Raw genomic sequence first — 19,935 nt, 5'->3', positions numbered from 1 at the left:
ACGCTGTAGAAGGACTGAATACCTGCTCTGTGATTCAGGTATACTCCTATTCTGGAGGAACCAGGACCTGAGATGGAGGTCCAGATGTTATTGTGACCAAATCTAAAACTGTTTAGGCAAAAATATAATGCCCAAGATTTGTCATTATATCCAAATCCACATTTTTTCCCACTTCCTACTCTGCTGATGTTCTTGTATGCGACTGCTACAGAAACCTGTTCCCCGCTCCACTCCACCTCCCAGTAACAACGCCCAGTCAGACTCTCTCTACTCAGGATCTGCCAATAATCAGTAAATCTGTCTGGGTGACTAGAATAAGATTGATGCTGAGTCATTGCTGTCACCTTCCTGTTTCCCTCTGATAGTACCAGCTGTGTGTGTGCTGTATTTGGATCCAGTGTGATTTCACATGAATATCTTAAGAAATCATCTCTGCTCTTTGGTTCTGGTTCTGACAGTAGAACATCCACATCAGTGACCATCACTGAGATGTTTGTCCATGAGTCTCTCAGGACGTCCTGTAGTTTCTCTCTGAGCTCTGAAACAGCTGCTGCCACGTCCTCAAAGTGTCTCAGAGGACGGATGTTGATGCTGGATGAGTGTGTAGACTCACTGAGTGCTGGCAGTGAGGGGTAGTTGAGGAGAAACTGGTTGTGATCCTCTGTGTGTGAGAGCTGCTCCAGCTCAGCGTCTTTCCTCTTCAGCTCAGTGATCTCCTGCTCCAGCTTCTCCTGAACATCTTTGACTCGACTCACTTCAGTTTCCTGCTGGGATCTGATCTGCTGCTTCACCTCAGAGCTTCTTTTCTGGAGGAGACGGATCAGTTCAGTGAAGATCTTCTCACTGTCCTCCACTGCTTTCTCAGCAGAGTGATTGATGGCCTCCACCTCCTGTTGAAGCAGCTTCACATTTTTCTCCTGGTCCTGGATCATCTGATGGATTTTTCCTCGTCTCTCCTCCAGCTCTCTCTGCCTCTCAGTCCTTTCTGCTGCAGCTGAAACTGTGTCATGGCCTTTATGTTCATCCACAGAGCAGAGATAACAGATACACTTCTGATCAGTGCGGCAGAACATCTTCATCACCTCATCATGACGAGAGCAGATGTTCTCCTGGAGGTTGTTGGAGGGCTCCACCAGCTTGTGTTTCTTATATGGAGCCACATCATGATGAGGCTGAAGGTGTTTCTCACAGAAAGAGGCCAGACAGAATAAACAGGACTTGATGGCTTTCAGTTTTCTTCCAGTGCAGGAATCACAGGCCACATCTTCAGGTCCAGCATAGTGGAGATCAGCAGGAGCAGCTTGGAGTCCAGTCTTCTTCAGTTGCTCCACTAAAGCTGCTAACATGGTGTTTTTCTGCAGGTCAGGCCTCTGTGTGAAGGTTTTCCTGCACTGAGGACAGTGGTAGTTTTTCTGTTTCTCACCTTCATCCCAGAAGTTTGTAATACAGTTCATACAGTAGCTGTGTCCACAGGTAGTAGTCACTGGATCCTTCAGTAGATCCAGACAGATGGAACAGGAGAAGGTTTCTCGGTCCAGCTGCTCCATTTCTCCCCTCAGTCACACTGACTGTGTTAGTTTCATTTCCTGAGAAAAGAATGAAGCTTGACCTCTGATCCACCAATCACATGTCTGGTCAGAGAGGCTACAGCCAATGAGCTTCGTCCTTCAGCAGCTGCTGGTTCCACCCAGATTCAGTGTTTGTTTGAGACCAGGAAGAGGAGGGCTCTGAAAGTAATAAAATGTCAAGTTTTCTTCACAACAGTTTTCTGTTCAAAACAACTGACTGAGTCACCAAAACTCTCTGCTGGTGACAGCGGGTGTGTTTGGTTTCTCAGGGAAATCTGATGTTTGTTTTCCATCTGCTCTATCATGGCTGCAGGATACGGAGAAATCAATGTTTGCATCATAGTCTTATGAGTTTACTTTATGGTTACTGATAATGCAGTAGTTTTCAGTTCCTGATAGAATAATATCTGGCTTCTCTTGGGTTTCTTGAACGTTTAAAAGTAATACATTAGGCTTGATGATGATAATGCTGGGAATTTTATTTTGGTGAATAAACATTAAGATGTCATATCAAATTCTGGTACTTTTTTCATGAACTTGAAAATAAAATAAAGAAAATGTATTTTGTTCACTTGAAACAAAGGAAATAAACCTATAAAATGCATATTTGGTAGTCCCTGATTTTTATTGATATGGAAAGAGTCACTAGTTTTTATAATGAAATAACTTGTGAAACGATAATAAAATGAGTATATATATATATATATATATATATATATATATATATATATATATATAATGTACTGTATATACATATGTACAAGGCTGCGAGTTGTTTTTTACAGCTGCATCAGAACCAGACTGTCTTGCCCCTTGTTTTGAATCCCTTATCCTTGGTTTAAATCATGTGTTGTCTCTGCCTGGCAGAGCTTTTCATCCAGACCTGCTTCATCACTGATTGTCCTACAAGCTCTCTGTATTGTGCACAATATATGAATAAACCTGATTGAGTGATTTCACCTGACATTTCTTGGTAAAATAGTTTTTTCCACAACAATTTGGTGCCATTACCCAGATCCCTCGACTGGAGATCCGAGGATGTCGACGAACAGCGTTTTGGTACCGACCTGGAATAGATTCCAGCCTCAAACTGGATTTTATTTCCTTTTATTTAGGATTTGAGAGAGAAGAGGGCTGTTGGTTGCCTCCTCGGCTCCAGCGCTGGGATCAATGAATTAAAGTCCAGTTATCAGGTTTGATACTCACTCAGGCTATCAAATTAACTTTGCAAATTCTAAATTCTAAATCTGAAATAGTAAAGGATCCAATAAACTGTGCCAAACACTTTTCATAATTAATTTGCTGCATTTTTAATGTGGTAACCTCAAGATAAATGACTGATGAACATTCATAGAGGAGTTTTCTCTGAAACTGCACCTGTTGCTTCTCTTGCTTGTTTTTAATTTTTTACATATCCTCCAGGCTCTCTGAGGGTTTTATGAAACAGAAATATTGACGATTATTCACACGATTAATTCCAACATGTCCCGTTCTGGAGATTTTCAGCAGGGAGATGTGGCTCAGTGTCGGCAGAGTGGCTCAGATTTGTTGCTGGAATCAAACAACCAGAACGATTTTAAGTAGAGCTTTTGAGTCGCTCTTCTTCTGAGAGCCGCATCTCCAGATGTGCAGCTGTTCATTTATTATGACTGATTCTCAAACAGCCTGCATTACTCTCAGCACTAACTGAATTAGCTCTGCATCTCAGGAAGAGGTTTGTGATGCTTTAACAAGCACTTTATTGTTTGGTAACGCTTTTCATCACATTCAACTCCATTTAGTTTAATTAAACAATGCAAACATGGATGGAAGCAAAATAAAATCAAACATGAACAGCCTCAGTTTTTGGCAAAAAAAAGTGTTTTCCATCAAAATGTTTATTTTTTCTGCACTACCCATGCTATACCACTTTATGCAGTTTTTATTCTCATTTTATTTCCAAAACATCTCAAGCTTTAAGATTTTCCTGTTCAGTGATCTATCAAAGGAAGTCTGCGATCTTTAGGGACAGACCTCCTGTTTTGCAGGATCCGTTCACTTGTTGCATCTTGTTTTAAGCTTCAGTTCTGACTATACCTCCTTTCTTACTGTTTTCTAAGGGGAACAGAATTTAATTTTACCAGACAAATCACAAGAGGCTGGCTTATGTTTTTGAAATTGTTGAGATTTTAATTTGAAGCAGAAGCGCAGCTTTGCTTGAAGACTTGCTTTGTTGGAATTTGAGGATTTATTTTAGGTTTTTTTGTGTTTTGAATTTTTTTTTGGTTATAGTGTTCACTAAGGAGAATCTGTTGACAGGACAACTACATAAATCACTACATAAATCTGGTGTAAAGTAACCAAAAGAAAACCATCTGTGGATTATAGCCATAATAAATCCCCTTTGAAGTTTGATGGGAGAAATAGCAAATATGTGAAAGCATCTGATCAGAGAGAACAAACTGAACTATTTGGCCAATAGGACAAAACTTATATGGTTTGCATTATAAAAAACTACTGTCTAAATACTTCACCCCCATAGTAAAAACATGGTAGTGGTAGCACCATGCTGTGGGTTGATTTTCTTCAGCTGAAATAGGGAAGCTGGTCACAGTTGATGGGACCTGAATACAATTTAAAATTGGTGGCCAGATTAAAAATCAGATTCTCGTCATCCAACATGATTCAATCTTTGCAAGGTTGCAATCAAAGAGTATGCAGTTTTGCAAAAGTGTTAAATGAGGGGCTGAATAAATGCTACATTGTCCAGATTATTTTTGAAAAACATTTTAATAATCATACATTCTTTTCTGCTTAAAACTCATGCACTCCTTTGTTTTGGTTTGTGACATGGAGTCCTGTTAAATTCACTGAATCACTGAAACTATTTTACAGCATCATTTGTAAGTTTAATCGGTGCCCTCTACATTTTTTTGAAGACTGTCATCCGAACCATGTTTCTCCTGAGAGCTCATATATTAGGTAACAGTACTTCTGATCTTTCCTAATTCTCAGATTAGAGCTTTTCTACTGTAACCCAAATGCCTATTTCAGTTCTTAACATTCAATAAAAATTTATAATAGTTTTGAGCCTAATAGTTCAAAACAATTACAAGTTGTATTATTATGTCTGTTAACCGTCCCGCGGTCTTAGCGCATGCACTCTGGAGGAGCCCAGCAAATGTCATGGTCGGACAGCGGGGAAGGTTTGGTATCCCATCAGACTGTCAGTTCCCAAAATCACACCAAACCAAATAAATTTAAAAATGTCGCTAAAGCACACATGGGACCAGGGCAACCCCATCGAACTTCACACAGAGTATCTCTTAAGATTGCCAGAGGATTAAGGTCATTACATAGCTGTTAATGTAATTATTTCAGTTATTAAGTCAGCAGGTCTGCTAAAGTTTCTACTGGATCTGTTAAGGTCAGTAATAGGACTTTTATGGTGATTACTGTGTCCACTTAGAATGGCACCTTTTAAATTTCGTTGTCCTTGTGACAATAACAATAAAGATTTATCTATCTATCTATCTGTAGGGCTTTTAAGGTCACTACTAGTCTTATGAAGGTTACTAATATATCTGCTAAGATGACTATTTAGGTTGTTAAGGTCACTGTCTATCAAAATTTGCTCAGAAGCGTACTTTCTTGACATGTTCCTTCTAAACAGCATGTTTATCTTCAGATCTGGGGGCGTGGTTTTCTAAAACATGTGTTTTCATCTTAATGTTTTCACCCTGACTAGATAACACTGCAGATGTGCAGCATCTTAAAGCTAAGTGTAATTCAGCCAACTCATCAGGTCAGATTGTTGCGCCTGATGTCCCAGTATTCATTAGGACATCAGAGGTGAGTTTGTGTTCAGATCTGAAGAGAAGAAGGAAGCTGTGGCCAGAGAGGGGTGGCTGTGTTATCAAGTTTTTACAGCCTACAGAAAAAGGAGCAGAGCTGTAAATCTAACCGCTTTTACAATCAAGAGTTAAATATTTACTTTATTTACTGAAGATCTTGTTTCCATTTGACAGCTTGACTTGTGACAGCCAAATTTTATAGGGATCAAATATTGAAAATTCTTAGCATAGATTATGAACTAAATAAGAACAGACATCATAAGACAATTATCTATAGATACAAATTACAAACTGAAATATTTGTTTGAACTGACGAGTGAACTGACCAGTCCGCTGATAAAATCTTTCTTTCTGTAATTTCTCTGCAGTGCTTTTAATGAATGAAGGTGAAACGAAACATCTGATCTTCTCCAGCATCACATGAGACACTCTGAAGGCAATGTTTCTACACTTTAGATGACGAAACTCACAATTTATTAAAATAATGAAGAGAAAACTTGAAGAAGGCAAAAAAGATAGAAAAGCAGATTAATATATTTCAGATTTGGTTCTAAAGAATTGAAAAGAAAAAAGCATCAGTTCTTAGTTTATGTTAATTTCATTTTTATTGTTTGGATCACAAAGAACAAAAGCAGAAGCAAGTTCAGTTCATTTCAATCTCGACTGATTTAAACAAGAACAACAGTATCTAAATACATAACACAAATATTAAAGCAAAAACTATTAGAGCCTGGAGAAGTTTATATTTTCAAGTATAGAAATGTTTCTGTCATATAAGATAAAAAGAAAACATCAGCAGTGATTTCCTCAATGATTAATAAAACATAGATAACTACATTTAAACCAGAAAAATAATTAAGAACAGAAAGGTAAAGTAGAGACATCAGAGTAATGAACCCTGTTAAATAATCTGGAAAAAAAAGAGAAAATCTATTTGGATTTACAGATCTCTGCAGAATCTCCATAAGTATAAACCCAAACTCCAGCCAGTAGCGGCTGAGTGAATCTGGTCTGGACTCTGTGTAGGAGATTCATGGTTTCAGAGACGCTGTAGAAGGACAGAATACCTGCTCTGTGATCCAGATACACTCCTATTCTGGAGGAACCAGGACCTGAGATCGAGGTCCAGATGTTCTTATGACCAAATTTATAATTTTTTTGGTAACACTCTAATGCCCAAGATTTACCATTATGTCCAAATCCACATTCATAGCCACTTCCTACTCTGCTGATGTTCTTGTATGCCACTGCTATATAAACCCGTGTCCCGCTCCACTCCATCTCCCAGTAACAACGCCCAGTCAGACTCTCTCTACTCAGAATCTGCCACCAATCAGTAAATCTGTCTGGGTGACTAGAATAAGATTGATGCTGATTTATTGCTGTCACCTTCCTGTTTCCCTCTGATAGTAACAGCTGTTTGTGTGCTGTATTTGGATCTAGTGTGATTTTACATGAATATCTAAAAAATCCAGCTCTGCTCTTTGGCTCTGGTTCTGACAGTAGAACATCCACCTCAGTGACCATCACTGAGATGTTTGTCCATGAGTCTCTCAGGACGTCCTGTAGTTTCTCTCTGAGCTCTGAAACAGCTGCTGTCACGTCCTCAAAGTGTCTCAGAGGACGGATGTTGATGCTGGATGAGTGTGTAGACTCACTGAGTGCTGGCAGTGAGGGGTAGTTGAGGAGAAACTGGTTGTGATCCTCTGTGTGTGAGAGCTGCTCCAGCTCAGCGTCTTTCCTCTTCAGCTCAGTGATCTCCTGCTCCAGCTTCTCCTGAACATCTTTGACTCGACTCACTTCAGTTTCCTGCTGGGATCTGATCTGCTGCTTCACCTCAGAGCTTCTTTTCTGGAGGAGACGGATCAGTTCAGCGAAGATCTTCTCACTGTCCTCCACTGCTTTCTCAGCAGAGTGATTGATGGCCTCCACCTCCTGTTGAAGCAGCTTCACATTTTTCTCCTGGTCCTGGATTATCTGATGGATTTTTCCTCGTCTCTCCTCCAGCTTTCTCTGCCTCTCAGTCCTTTCTGCTGCAGCTGAGACTGTGTCGTGGCCTTTATGTTCATCCACAGAGCAGAGATAACAGATACACTTCTGATCAGTGCGGCAGAACATCTTCATCACCTCATCATGACGAGAGCAGATGTTCTCCTGGAGGTTGTTGGAGGGCTCCACCAGCTTGTGTTTCTTATATGGAGCCACATCATGATGAGGCTGAAGGTGTTTCTCACAGAAAGAGGCCAGACAGAATAAACAGGACTTGATGGCTTTCAGTTTTCTTCCAGTGCAGGAATCACAGGCCACATCTTCAGGTCCAGCATAGTGGAGATCAGCAGGAGCAGCTTGGAGTCCAGTCTTCTTCAGTTGCTCCACTAAAGCTGCTAACATGGTGTTTTTCTGCAGGTCAGGCCTCTGTGTGAAGGTTTTCCTGCACTGAGGACAGTGGTGGTTTTTCTGTTTCTCACCTTCATCCCAGAAGTTTGTAATACAGTTCATACAGTAGCTGTGTCCACAGGGAATAGTCACTGGATCCTTCAGTAGATCCAGACAGATAGAACAGGAGAAGGTTTCTCGGTCCAGCTGCTCCATTTCTCCTCTCAGTCACACTGACTGTTAGTTTCATTTCCTGAGAAAAGAATAAAGCTTGACCTCTGATCCACCAATCACATGTCAGGGCAGAGAGGCTACAGCCAATGAGCTTCGTCCTTCAGCAGCTGCTGGTTCCACCCAGATTCAGTGTTTGTTTGAGACCTGGAAGAGGAGGGCTCTGAAAGTAATACAATTTTTAAGTTTTCTTCACAACAGTTTTCTGTTCAAATCAACCGAGTCACCAAAACTCTCTGCTGGTGACACTGGATGTGTTTACTCTATCCTGGAGAAATCAATGTTTGCATCATAGTCTTATGAGTTTACTTTACTGTTGTTGATAATGCAGCAGTAGGTATATATATCTATGTATATCTGTATCTATAAACATATATATATATATAGATGTCTATATCTATCTATCTATCTATCTATCTATCTATCTATCTATCTATCTATCTATCTATCTATCTATCTATCTATCTATCTATCTATCTATCTATCTATCTATCTATCTATCTATCTATCTATCTATCTATCTATCTATCTATCTATCTATCTATCTATCTATCTATCTATCTATCTATCTATCTATCTATCTATAGATAGATAGATATATCTATATTAGTTTATTTCCTACATTTGTCAAAACTGTCAGGCTAAATATAGTAGAAAGCCACAAAATTAATTCATTTATTAAAAGGCCTACAGCTATTTTATTGCAAAATGTTTGTTTCTATTAGCTGAACAATAAATTAACACCATTTCAATGAAACAAAGAAAGTGGTCTGACTTCTGTTAAAAGTGATCTATAAATCATAGATGAGAAACAAAAATAATTCTCAGAATCAAGAACAGGATATGGGTTACTCCTTCGAAATTTTTTTTTACAACTATATTTAATATATGGGTGTCCCATGTATGCTTTTGAGTGAAAATATCTGGATATTGACTATATAATTTAATACAAACCATTAAACATGGTTAATAAATGATAAAAGTTTGTGCTTCCAATTTTTGCAAGCATCTTTTTGGAAAGGCATGGCCTCGTTTTACTTTTGTATCGTTCTCAAGTTGTTGTCCAGGGCCGCACAAAATCATTTTGATGTTCCCCTGACCACTCATTGGACACCCCTGTTTGTAGAATATTAAAGATGTGGGTCATTTTAAGAATATGTGCTCATTACAGCTAACAACTGTAAAATTTTCCTTACATGCGTATCCAATCACAATACATGAGAGGGAATTTCCAACATGGACGTCAGGGGACTTTGCAACTTGATTGTGGAAATTTATGTGGTTCACCATCAAATTCTCTCCATATGTGTTGAAGCAGTTTTATCTATTTTATTTTATGTGAATCATAGGGATTGAATCCAACAGAGTTACTGCTTTGTGAGGGTCGGTGGGGGATACCTATCTGTCTCTGCAACAAAAAGCATTTCCATCCATCGCAATGACCCTAACTGTGAGGCCATCCAGTTTATTTTTAAATGAATGTGCAATGGAGAGCAGGATACTGGTCTGTTCTGGATGCCGCTGCCTTCCCCTCTGTGTTTCTTTGTTCAGCATCAGACCAGCTTGGCATCTATTGTCTTTACCAGGTGTGCAGAGTAATTCTCTGTGCCACAAAAGAGCAGGTGTACATGAACTAAAGAGCACAAAAAACTGCCTTTTGAAGCCACTGAGTGTATAAAATGCCTTCAGTTAATAAATATATGTACATAAGAGCATCTTGTTTCGAATAGTAACAGTTACAAAATCTTTTATGGCAAATATAAACAGAGTCTAAAGTGAGACTCACTGACATACAATTAGTTTTATATTCATGATTTTCATGTGCCTGTCAAAAATCCTTTAGAAGAGAATGACTTTAGGCAGATTAAATTTATTAAATGTGCATCTTTGAACCTTTGGCATTACACCTTCTATCACTGTAAAAATATGTGATTATCTTTTAATTACAGTGGGGTTCATGAAGCTAAAGTTCTCAGATAGCTGAACGCAGTAAATGCTTGAGACCCAGTCTAAAATTTTTTTAAACTGCCTATTTTAAAAGTTCAAGCAATAAATCTAGTATCTTAATTGTTTTAGATTTGGGGTGTCCTCTGTGTGGTTAAAGCTTTCTTCCAGGTTTCCACCAGAGGGCGCCATGGGAACCGCACCTGGAGGGTGGTTCTCCACAGGTGTGCTTCCACACACCTGCAGGTCATCAGTGGTCATTAGCAGCTTACCAGAAGCTGGCTGCCAGTCCCTTGTTGCCTCCTGTGGTCTCACTGATCTTATTGACGTTTGTGAATCTTGCTGACTCTCTGTGTTCTCTCTAGGAACTTCTTCTGGTGTTACCTCCTCATGTGGAAACCTCTCCTGAGTGAATCTCTTAAAACCTCCACCAGTGAAGCCATTAGCCTCTGGTTAACCTCTGGTTAGCTCCTGAGAACCGGTCCATCATCTAACCAGTTCTGATAAACATTAGCGTCTTCCAGACACACTCCCCTAAGTGTGGATCTCTTCACTCACCTCCTTGACTCTCATCGTCTTCAACCCAAGTAAAAACCCCAATCTTCTCAGTAATTTCCAAAGTTCAACCCTCTGCTCTCATCTGTCTCTCTGCAGAGAGCACCAGGATTTTTCCAGATCGTCTCATTATTCACTGTTTATGCAATAAGCCTTTTAAAATTTTATTCGCCAAGCTTTTGTTCATGCTGGTCACACATATGACAATTTCAGCTTCCCAAGCTTAATTTTCTTTCAAATATTAGATATGATTCATATAGAAATCTACAAATATGTTAATTTTTTAGTGAATATTTTGGAGTTGCCACAGAAAAATTTGTGACTTGTTGAATCCACAAATACCAAAACTCTAATAGTCATTCATTCATTGGACTTTGATTTAGGCTGAACTAATGTATAACTCTTTGACTTATCTTATAAGCTGCTTTTGTCACGTTTAGTAGGTGTTCAGACTTTCAGTTTGTTTCTGATTTGGATTGTTTCTTGTTTTGGTTCTAGTTTATCACCGATGAAGTTAAGTGTTGCATTGTGTATTTCCTTATATTTTTGTGTAGTACTTTGGTTTCTGTTTTATTTCCTTATTTGCCAGCCACTTAAATGTTACTGTTTTTCGTTTAGATTTCCTTTTCTGTTCCTGTTTTCCTTAAATTGTCTTTCTATCCAGTTTTTGGTCTGCTTTCCCTCTACCTGCCTCTGATTAATCCCTCTGGTTCCTGAACTTGACCAAACCCAAAAATGTACTAAAATATAAGCTAAGCACAGAATGAAATGGAACATAAAAACAAAATGTTCAAATGAAACCCAAACCCATCATCTCATATTATTTTACACGTCTATACCAGGCGTGCTAATGAAGGTGAATGTTGTCTTTCAGTCAGTGATGCTGATGGTTCTGGGTCTCAGTATTACACTTTGCATTAAAAATAAAATGAGCATTACGTTCAATAAACAAACGACAGTCGATATTCTCATCTGGGTTTTGCTTCTCTGGAGAGACGGGGTCAGTTTGAAGTGAAACCCTTCTGATAATCTAATCAGCCAACAGAACCGTCTGATCATTTAGACGGAGACTTAAGGGCTCCTCAAGCTGAAAGCAGATGAGATGTTTTAATTGGGTCAGTTCAGAGTTTTCTTTGGTGTCTGTTGGAAATTAAATATATGAGTGGATAAAAGGGCTTTTAAGAAGCTGTTTGGTGTATGTGTCTGAAAGAGTTAAACCTCAATACAATTCTTTGGTTTTAATCTATTTTTATTTTTCTTTATTACAAAATGTGTATCTGTTATGTTTCTCTTCTGTTTGCTCAATTCCAGGTTTTATTTTACTAAGAGCCACATCATTTTTTAGTTTCTAATATTTTCATAAAGTGAAACTCGTTATGTAGATTCATCACAGAGTGAAATATTTTAAAGCTCTATTTCTTGCCATTTTGATAAATATGACATCCAGGTCATGAAAACTCAAAATTTATGGTAGAAGGTGGTACAATAAAAAAAAAGGCTTTTTAATAAAACATATCCTTTCCAAAATAAATAAAGATGATGGATATATTTTCACTTTTCATGATGTACTTTGAACTACTCTCCATTTTAAGGTTGCCAGTGTTCATGTAGCAGTTCTGCACCTCCTCTCCAGTTATATGAGTCACAGTTATTACAAATGTATGACCCTGAACAGTCGGAGGTACAATCTTTGTGAGCTTTTGCAGACCAGCTGGTGTATGGCTCAACAGCAACAAAAAAGCAGGAAACTATTACGTCTTATTTGAGGACTGACTCTTCAGCTCTGTTCTTCTTGGTCTTGTTCTGCCTCACCGTAATTAGGACTCCAACTGTGGATTCTCAATATACTGACCAGGGTCTGGAGTGTATGAGGAATGTGGGTCCATTAATAAGAGGTAGTTTCTGTTATTCACCCTGGAACAACAAAAATAGAAAAAGCAAGTTGAATGATGGTGTTTGTAATTGCGGGAGGAATACATAACTTTATTTATTTAGTTTGTGTGCTAGTCTCGTCCATGCTCCACAAGTCATTAGGACCAAATCTGTGTTTCAGAGTGACTTTCTCCAGGGTGTTAGAGAACATGCCAACATGTCTGCCTGCAGCTGCTTGTGGCCAGTGTTGATTGAATAGAGAGAGAAGGATGGTGTTTGAGGGCGCCGCTGAATCAGTCTCACTCCAGGGATTTTAATCGTGTTTCTCTGTGCCGCTATAAAGTGGCAGGCTTGTGGATATATGAATGTAAGGCATAAAGAATTCAGCTTTCCAGATGTTTGTCTTGATTATAAGTTAACTGGCCAAAATGGAGGAGGGCTTTCAGTTTCAATGCCATTAGCGGAGATTTTTGGCAGTAACGAATCAGTGTTTTGTTGAAAATACAAAATTAATTTGCTGAATATGCTGTCCGTTGATATCGACACCTGTCTGTCAGCAACTCACTTCCGGTCTTTCATAGTAATGAGACTAATGGCTCTTTGATGGTTACATTTTTCTAAAAATAACCATTTTGTCCCTTACATAGCTTTATATTAATTGTTTTTTGTGGTTAAACTTCACAAAAAAGTTTAAACATCTGTATTTAAACAGAAAATGCGTGATTTAAATGTACATCTCTGAATTAAAAACTGTTTCAAATGTTTGTTTTTATGGGTCTGACTTGCTGTTAATTGTTTATTTGTACCACAAATAGCCTTGTGGATAAATTTTCTATATTTACATGGTTTCTATAATGTACTTTTGTTAATTAGTTTGAACTAATTAACATTTTAGTATGAAATATATTCAAAAATTGTATGTACCTATTTTCATAAAATATAAAAAAACTCAAATATTACCATGTTTTTGTTTTTACAAGTGTTGTGTAAAGCTCTAACATTTTAGAGCTATTTGTAATTTTGAAAAAAATAAAAGGAACATTGAAAAAATGTACTTGTTTTGACAGAAACAAAAATCCTCCTCAGCATCATAAAATATAACAATTAAGGCAATTATCTAAAATACAGGAGCAAGAAGCAACCATAAAGACTGCAATAAGTTTGTTGCAAAAACTTTACCTTATGTTTTATATCCTGCAAAATATGGATGGGAAAAGTTTCTTGGTAAACAAACAAAATAAAAAGAAACTGAGCATTTCGACATCACTTTGGAGTACTTATGTATGTGGGTGTATGTTTGTGCTCTCCACATGCCCACAAGCAAAAATAATCAGTACAGCATGGAGCTCTGCTGAGCAGCTTTTGAGTTGATATGGATTTAGTTGCGGTTTGAAAGCGGTACACACACACACACACACGCGCCTCTCCGCTCATTCATAGCTAACAGCCGGAGCAACATTAAAACTGCTTTGACCGGCCTCTGACACAGCAAGTTCAGCAAACGGCTTTCCCTTTTTGCCTTTGGGATATGAAGTCTTCTGCTTTCATTTTGGAGATTGTACAAGCAGTTCAGTTTCTTATGTCAGTCATGATTAAAATGTAATACGGACTGACTCCTGAAGGTATTTTCTCCAAATCTCTCTGAACTGTTCACAAAAAAAAGATATTGTAGTTAGTTTGGCGACATTAATGCCAAACTAAATTCTATTAAAAATATTTGATGCATATCAAAGTGAAATTAAATGTTATGAGTCATATCATCTAAGTATTTTCAGAGTTGCTGTGGATGGTGATGCTGTGGGCAGGAAGAATCTCTCTTCAGTCTTGCAACAAATCTGAAGGAACCTCTGACTGAGACACTGTGACTGTATAACTGTCATTCAGGACTGTCATGAGAGCAGAGACGATATCCACACTAACATGTCCTGGATGGCACCATCAGTTGTTGCACTGCTAGTCCTCATTTCTTCTCTAAATCTCTGTCTGGAGGAATTACATTATTCTTCCCCTTTATGATCGATGGAAGAGATGATTTTGGACTTCCTCCTCTGCTCTGCATCCATGAAGTCTCCTTTTAAACTCTTCTGAGATTTGAGGTCGTAGTTCATGTTTTATTTGAGCATTTTATATGCTAATGAGCTCCTAGTTGTGAAATTAACTAGGAGCAGCATCATAACTGTCTGAAAGTAAAACAGGAGTAAAAATCCTTCCAGTTGCTCAGCATCCAGAGGAAATAATCATCCAAAAGGGAAATTCTTCAACCCAAACAATTGTTACAAAAAGAACAAATAAAAGCTAACATAGCAAAGCTGCTCTAACATGATTCCACCATGAGCGGCACAATTCTAGAAATAAGCCTTTTCCAAAAAATCTGTGGATTTCTACTTCACCACAGGAACAGATTTTGCTTTATTATACATTGGAAGCTCACATGTGTAATCAGTTTCTATTTGTGTTACTACCTGTATGTGTTTATGAGATTTCTTCATCAAAGTGTTAAAGACAGGATTTAAAACCATCTTATGTTTAGCAGCTGCAGTAACTCTGAATCATCTCAGTCCTTCTGTTCCTCTGTTTTTAGTCTAACTCCAACTCCTGAGGGAAATATCTGCAGCTTATATCTGGCCTGATTTTACTCGCCCGTTATGACCAAGTCTTTATTTTTGACAGGCTTTTGTTTGCTGTTTAGGAATTTTATTACAGTTTCTTTGCTTCTGAGAGATATTTTGACAAGAATGACTAAATCAAATTACAGCTATAAAAAGTAAACATCCTGCCAGAGGAGGAAAAAATGTACATTTTAATTTTGCTCTCTGCCTCTGTGATTAAAGAAATTCAGTCATTTGATTTTTTTGTGTTTATATATCAAAGTCTTTAACTTGTGTTAGAAATAAAGGCTTGTCTTGAACCTCCATACTATTATAATCAACTAAAAATACTGAATCACAGAGGAAACCAAACACTAAAAGTGTGACTGACACACATTCAAAAGCCATTTAAAATACAGACAAGTCAAGACAACTTGAATAAAAAGTAAAAAAGAAACTTCTTGGCAAAGAAGTCTTTTTATTTACCCTTGACTCATTTGATTTCTGAGTCTAAATCTTTAACCCTCAATGTACAGTTACGTAAAAATAAATAAACAAAAAAGAAAAGAACAAAATGTTACATTTTTATCTTACAATTTCAGTGAAAATAGTTACAAACGTCATAAGTATGACGGCGCCGGTCTAATATTTGATGTATTAGAAATAACAGCATGTGCTCCAAAGGATTGAAGAATCTTTTTCTAAAATTGTAAGTCAGTGTGAGATGATGTGACTGCAGAAAAAGATGAATTATATAAAAGTTTTTTAGGCGTGTGCCAGCACATGTAGAGGGTGTTATATAAAGCCCATAACAGAAACTCCTTTTGAATCTTAAAAATAAAAGTCTGAAACCTTATTTAGGCCGTTTTTTAAGCTGGATGAATGTCATGTTTTTTATTTGAGTACAGCTCTCCTCCACCAGAAATCAGTTCTCTTGCTAATGCATTTTCAAGCTCTACCTTTTCTTTTTCGTACTGCGTCCGTGTTCCTTTTGCTCCATACTTCAAAAGAAAGCCCCTGCCAACCTTTTTATTCTGTGCTTTTTGTTCCACCTGCGTCTCCAGAACCGAGACCAACTGAAGCACATTTCACAAACACGAGTGCCTCGGCTTCATATTTAGCAAAACTGCATCTTCACTTGTTGTTTTCATTGTTGCTTCTGATGATTTCAGCTTTTTCTTGTTTTTAAGGCTCAGATGATTAAATAAAGCAAGTTAAAATCCCTTTTTGACTAACAATGAGGGTGGCAATAAGGGTTGTCATTGAATAAAGTTTTACCAACAGGATGATTATTATCTAAAGATAAAAAAAAATTAACATGTATATTTGTTTATGTTCACAATTTAAGTGGTGAAACAACACAAGCTTGAAGCATCTGGTCTGTTGTTAAGAGACTAATTAGGCAAATCAGACTTCAGAGCACAAACTGGAGTAAAAAGAGCAACAGAAACAGTCTGCTGATATTATAAATCAATGTTATTATTCTGACTTTGTGCTTAGGCTTCACATTTAAAAGATCCCTCAGTGTTGTCTTTCAGATAACGTTGTTTAACTTTAGCAGAGTATTTAAATTAGGGAAATATAGAAAATACTGCAGACTTCAAGAAGCTCAAAAGGAAGAAATTATGTCAAGCACAAGCAGAACAATTACATTTTCTACTCTCTTGCCGTTTCATTAAAATACAAATATGTAATAGTTTGACAAAGCAATCATGCTTCATTAAGTTTCCCACATTTTGTTACATTAGATCCTCAGATCTTAATGGGATTTGCTACAATAGAGAAACACAATTTGAGATTGAGCAGCTGTGATTTGTACTAAAACAGAGATTTTTTTATTAACTTGGATAAATTAATCACATTTCTCAGCATCTTCTGTAAATATCAAGGTATTTACAAAAAATGTTCTTTTAGTCCAAACAGGTGGTAATTTCTTTATTTTATTTTTGCCAAGGAGACAACTTCCAGAAAACTTTTATTTTAGTAAATGTGCTTAAACAATAGTAATATACTGATATCAGCATTTGAAGTGTCTGTCTGTAGTCAGTAGCTGGAGGCCAAAATAATGCCACCAAGCCAGCAGTCGATAATTTTTAGAAGTTGTTGTGGATTTATTATTAATCCTGCAACCATTCTGCCATAACAGAGAGCATGAGTTTAATATGCCTGCCTCTGTTGTCTTTTTTTCCACTCATTACTCTTCATTGTGTCCAAACTGCAGCTTCTTGTTGTCGACTAACATCTCCAGCTGTCAGCAACTGCATGTTGAGCCCTTTGACTTGATTTTCTGCCTCTAGTTCACATCAGTATCAGAAATATGTATTTTTATATGTAGTCAGCAACTTACTGATGAAATTTCTAACACAGCCTGACATTTCCAGGGAATTTCTAAAGTGAGGTGAAAGCAAATGTGCGACTGTGTGCAGAATCTGAAACTGCCAACTGCTATGTTTCTGTCAGTCATGGACTGATATTTTAAAGCCTTTATGTATGATAACTATGGTTACATCTAATAAAAACATGACATTTAGGATTAATAATTGCATCAGACCAATATTTATTAATGTGCACTTGATGAAAAGTATGCGTCATCCATGCTTAAAGTTTGCTATGTTCAAATTGTACTTTTAATCTGACAACCAGCCTCACTGAAATGCTTCTTTTGATTAAAAATGCGCATAAATATGTTAACGAGTTAACAGTTCAGTAACAGTTTGCTCAAGGTGCTTTACATGACAAGAACATAAAATAACAAACAGCAGATTTTTTCAAATGTCAGCATCAAAAATCATTATCATAAATTCCTGTGAATTCACTAACTATTAAAGTAGACTACTTTAAAGGAGACCTATTAAGCAAAATTCATAATTTGCATATTTTTATGCCTCCGTTTGGGTCTCAGTTGGTCTTAAAAAAAGCCCAAGCACTTAAGAAAACACCCAACTGCTTTTTGAAAATAAGTTAATGGTTTTTGGTGTCTGGAAAATTAGCCATTTCAAATATCTCCTGATTGTTGAGTCACACTGCATAGTTACCTAGCAACCCAAATTGAGCTCCAGCACATTTGGTCAGCTGGTTTTTCCGCTGTATCCACTGTACGCTGGCTGCTGGTAAAAAAACAATAAAAAAACATAAAAAAAAAAACAAAACAAGTGTACTGTTGTTGACTTACCATCCTGAAGCCACTTGCTGCATTCTTGTTGGTGGTGCAGAAAGCTTCACTTCTACTTTTCAAAGATTTCCGATTGCATATCTGCAAATCTGTTTGCAGTCATTTTCACATGCAAGTGTAAAATGTTGAGTTCAGGGTGAATGGCCAGCAGCAGCTTATTTGGACTTAAAGTGACAGAGGCCCTAAACCAGCTCAATCTGAAAAAAACTCAAAGTAGGCCGAACTGACCAGAATAAAATCTCAGTATCTGAGAATAATTTTGTGCAAAAAATTGAATGCACATGTTTTGCATAGCCTAATTGTAAACTAATTGTAAACTGTTGAAGGAAGTACAAAGATCTGCTGACTTGTCAGGCAAATGAATGAGGCCGTTTGAAACATAAAATGCTTTTTTTTGAGAAATTATTTAACTTTGGCCACACGCCTGGTCATCTGTGAAAACAGCCTAACAGAGATTGTTATGTCATGCGACTGACTGACCATCACTGGTTATTCTCCCACAATCTGCCGTGGCCATCTTTCATATCATCTGTCTTCTTCTTCTTGAAGTCACTTCAGTTTCACTCAGTTCTTCTCTTTAATGCTTGTTGCCATCGATTCTTTCTTTTCCTTTCATGTCTTTAATACTTGGTCTTATTGGCCAGGACTTTTTCATACCAGCTCACCGTGACTCACTGGTGGCGACGGACAACGACCACATAGAGCTTCCACGGCAAATCGGACCTTTTTCTCCCCCTTTTTCTCACAAAAGCTTTTTGTACGACGGAATCAGTGCAGCTGCAACAGGTTTCTGAAGTTTTTTACAGGATGTAGGAATTTTAAGTTTGCCTTCCCAAGTATTTCAAAAACCAACAGAATATTGTTTTTTTTAAACTATTTGATTCACAACAAAGCATAAAGCATTGTTGGGGAAAAGTCAAATTGAATTTCGGATCTGCAATTTGATTCAGTTCAGCTCCAGTTCACAACATTCCCCAAACAAATGTCAGTTTAATTGAATCATACAGACTGATTACAAGTACATTACATATATTCCAAATTGATTATCAAACAAAGCAGTCAAGTTCAGTTTATTAATTAAATTAGTTAAGAAGTTATCTATCTACAGAAATCAACAGGTTACATTGAGTCATTGACTTCCAGCATTCACTCCTTGTTGATGAGCACATAGTGACAGTAGACAATGAAGATGCATGTTTTCATAAAAGCAGCAGCCTCTGTGTTTAATTTTCCTTTCATTTTTTCCTAATTTTATCAGTTTCAGAGCTAATTTCACAGGAAGCTGCAGATTCACATTACCTAGAAAACTATCTGGTTTGTTTCACCTTCTTTGTTTACACAGACAAAATACATTTCTCTAGAGCAGATATGCCTGTGGAGATGAGTAATTTCAATGTGAAATGGGATTTGTGGTGAGGAAAATACTAGTAGAAGTGAGAATTTTTATTATCGGCAACAGTATGCTTTAGAGATCAGAACAAGGGAGGAATAATGTGAAAAAATGTAGTAAGAGAATGAAGATTTACTAACACTGCATTTAATTGTGAAAGAGAAATAAAAAATTAAATTCTAATCAATGTCAATTTTCAGTTTTACTTTTACAGTTTTTTGTGATTAGTGTTTTGACCTTTTACATTTCCATTACCATATAAATGTTAAGTTCAATGGTAACCAACCCTGTGAATCAAAAACATTCAGTTTTTCTGCATTGCAGGTATTTCAGGAAAGTACTTTGTTTTCAACCTTTAATACCAAAGTTTTATCTCTACAGAGAGTTTGCATGTCTCACACCCCCA

General features: G+C 37.3%; 1 protein-coding gene and 1 pseudogene across 1 annotated transcript; both read right to left on the bottom strand.

Moving 5' to 3' along the window:
- Positions 1-476: 476 nt before the first annotated feature.
- On the bottom strand, positions 477-1,571 carry LOC111608054 (annotated as a pseudogene).
- A 4,445-nt stretch (positions 1,572-6,016) lies between these two features.
- On the bottom strand, positions 6,017-7,993 carry LOC111608064 (tripartite motif-containing protein 16-like). Its single transcript, XM_023330428.1, has one exon. It carries the CDS (start codon positions 7,991-7,993, stop codon positions 6,332-6,334), a length of 1,662 nt encoding a protein of 553 aa, XP_023186196.1. The 3' UTR covers positions 6,017-6,331.
- Between the last annotated feature and the right edge of the window lie 11,942 nt (positions 7,994-19,935).

Source organism: Xiphophorus maculatus, chromosome 3 (genome assembly GCF_002775205.1).
Source record: "Xiphophorus maculatus strain JP 163 A chromosome 3, X_maculatus-5.0-male, whole genome shotgun sequence".
Taxonomy (NCBI): domain Eukaryota; kingdom Metazoa; phylum Chordata; class Actinopteri; order Cyprinodontiformes; family Poeciliidae; genus Xiphophorus; species Xiphophorus maculatus.
This window is presented reverse-complemented; position numbering and strand designations above follow the sequence as displayed.

What these genes read in the sequence shown, in the direction of transcription:
- LOC111608064 (XM_023330428.1), bottom strand. Translation starts at nt 7,993, where the DNA reads ATGGAGCAGCTGGACCGAGAAACCTTCTCCTGTTCTATCTGTCTGGAT.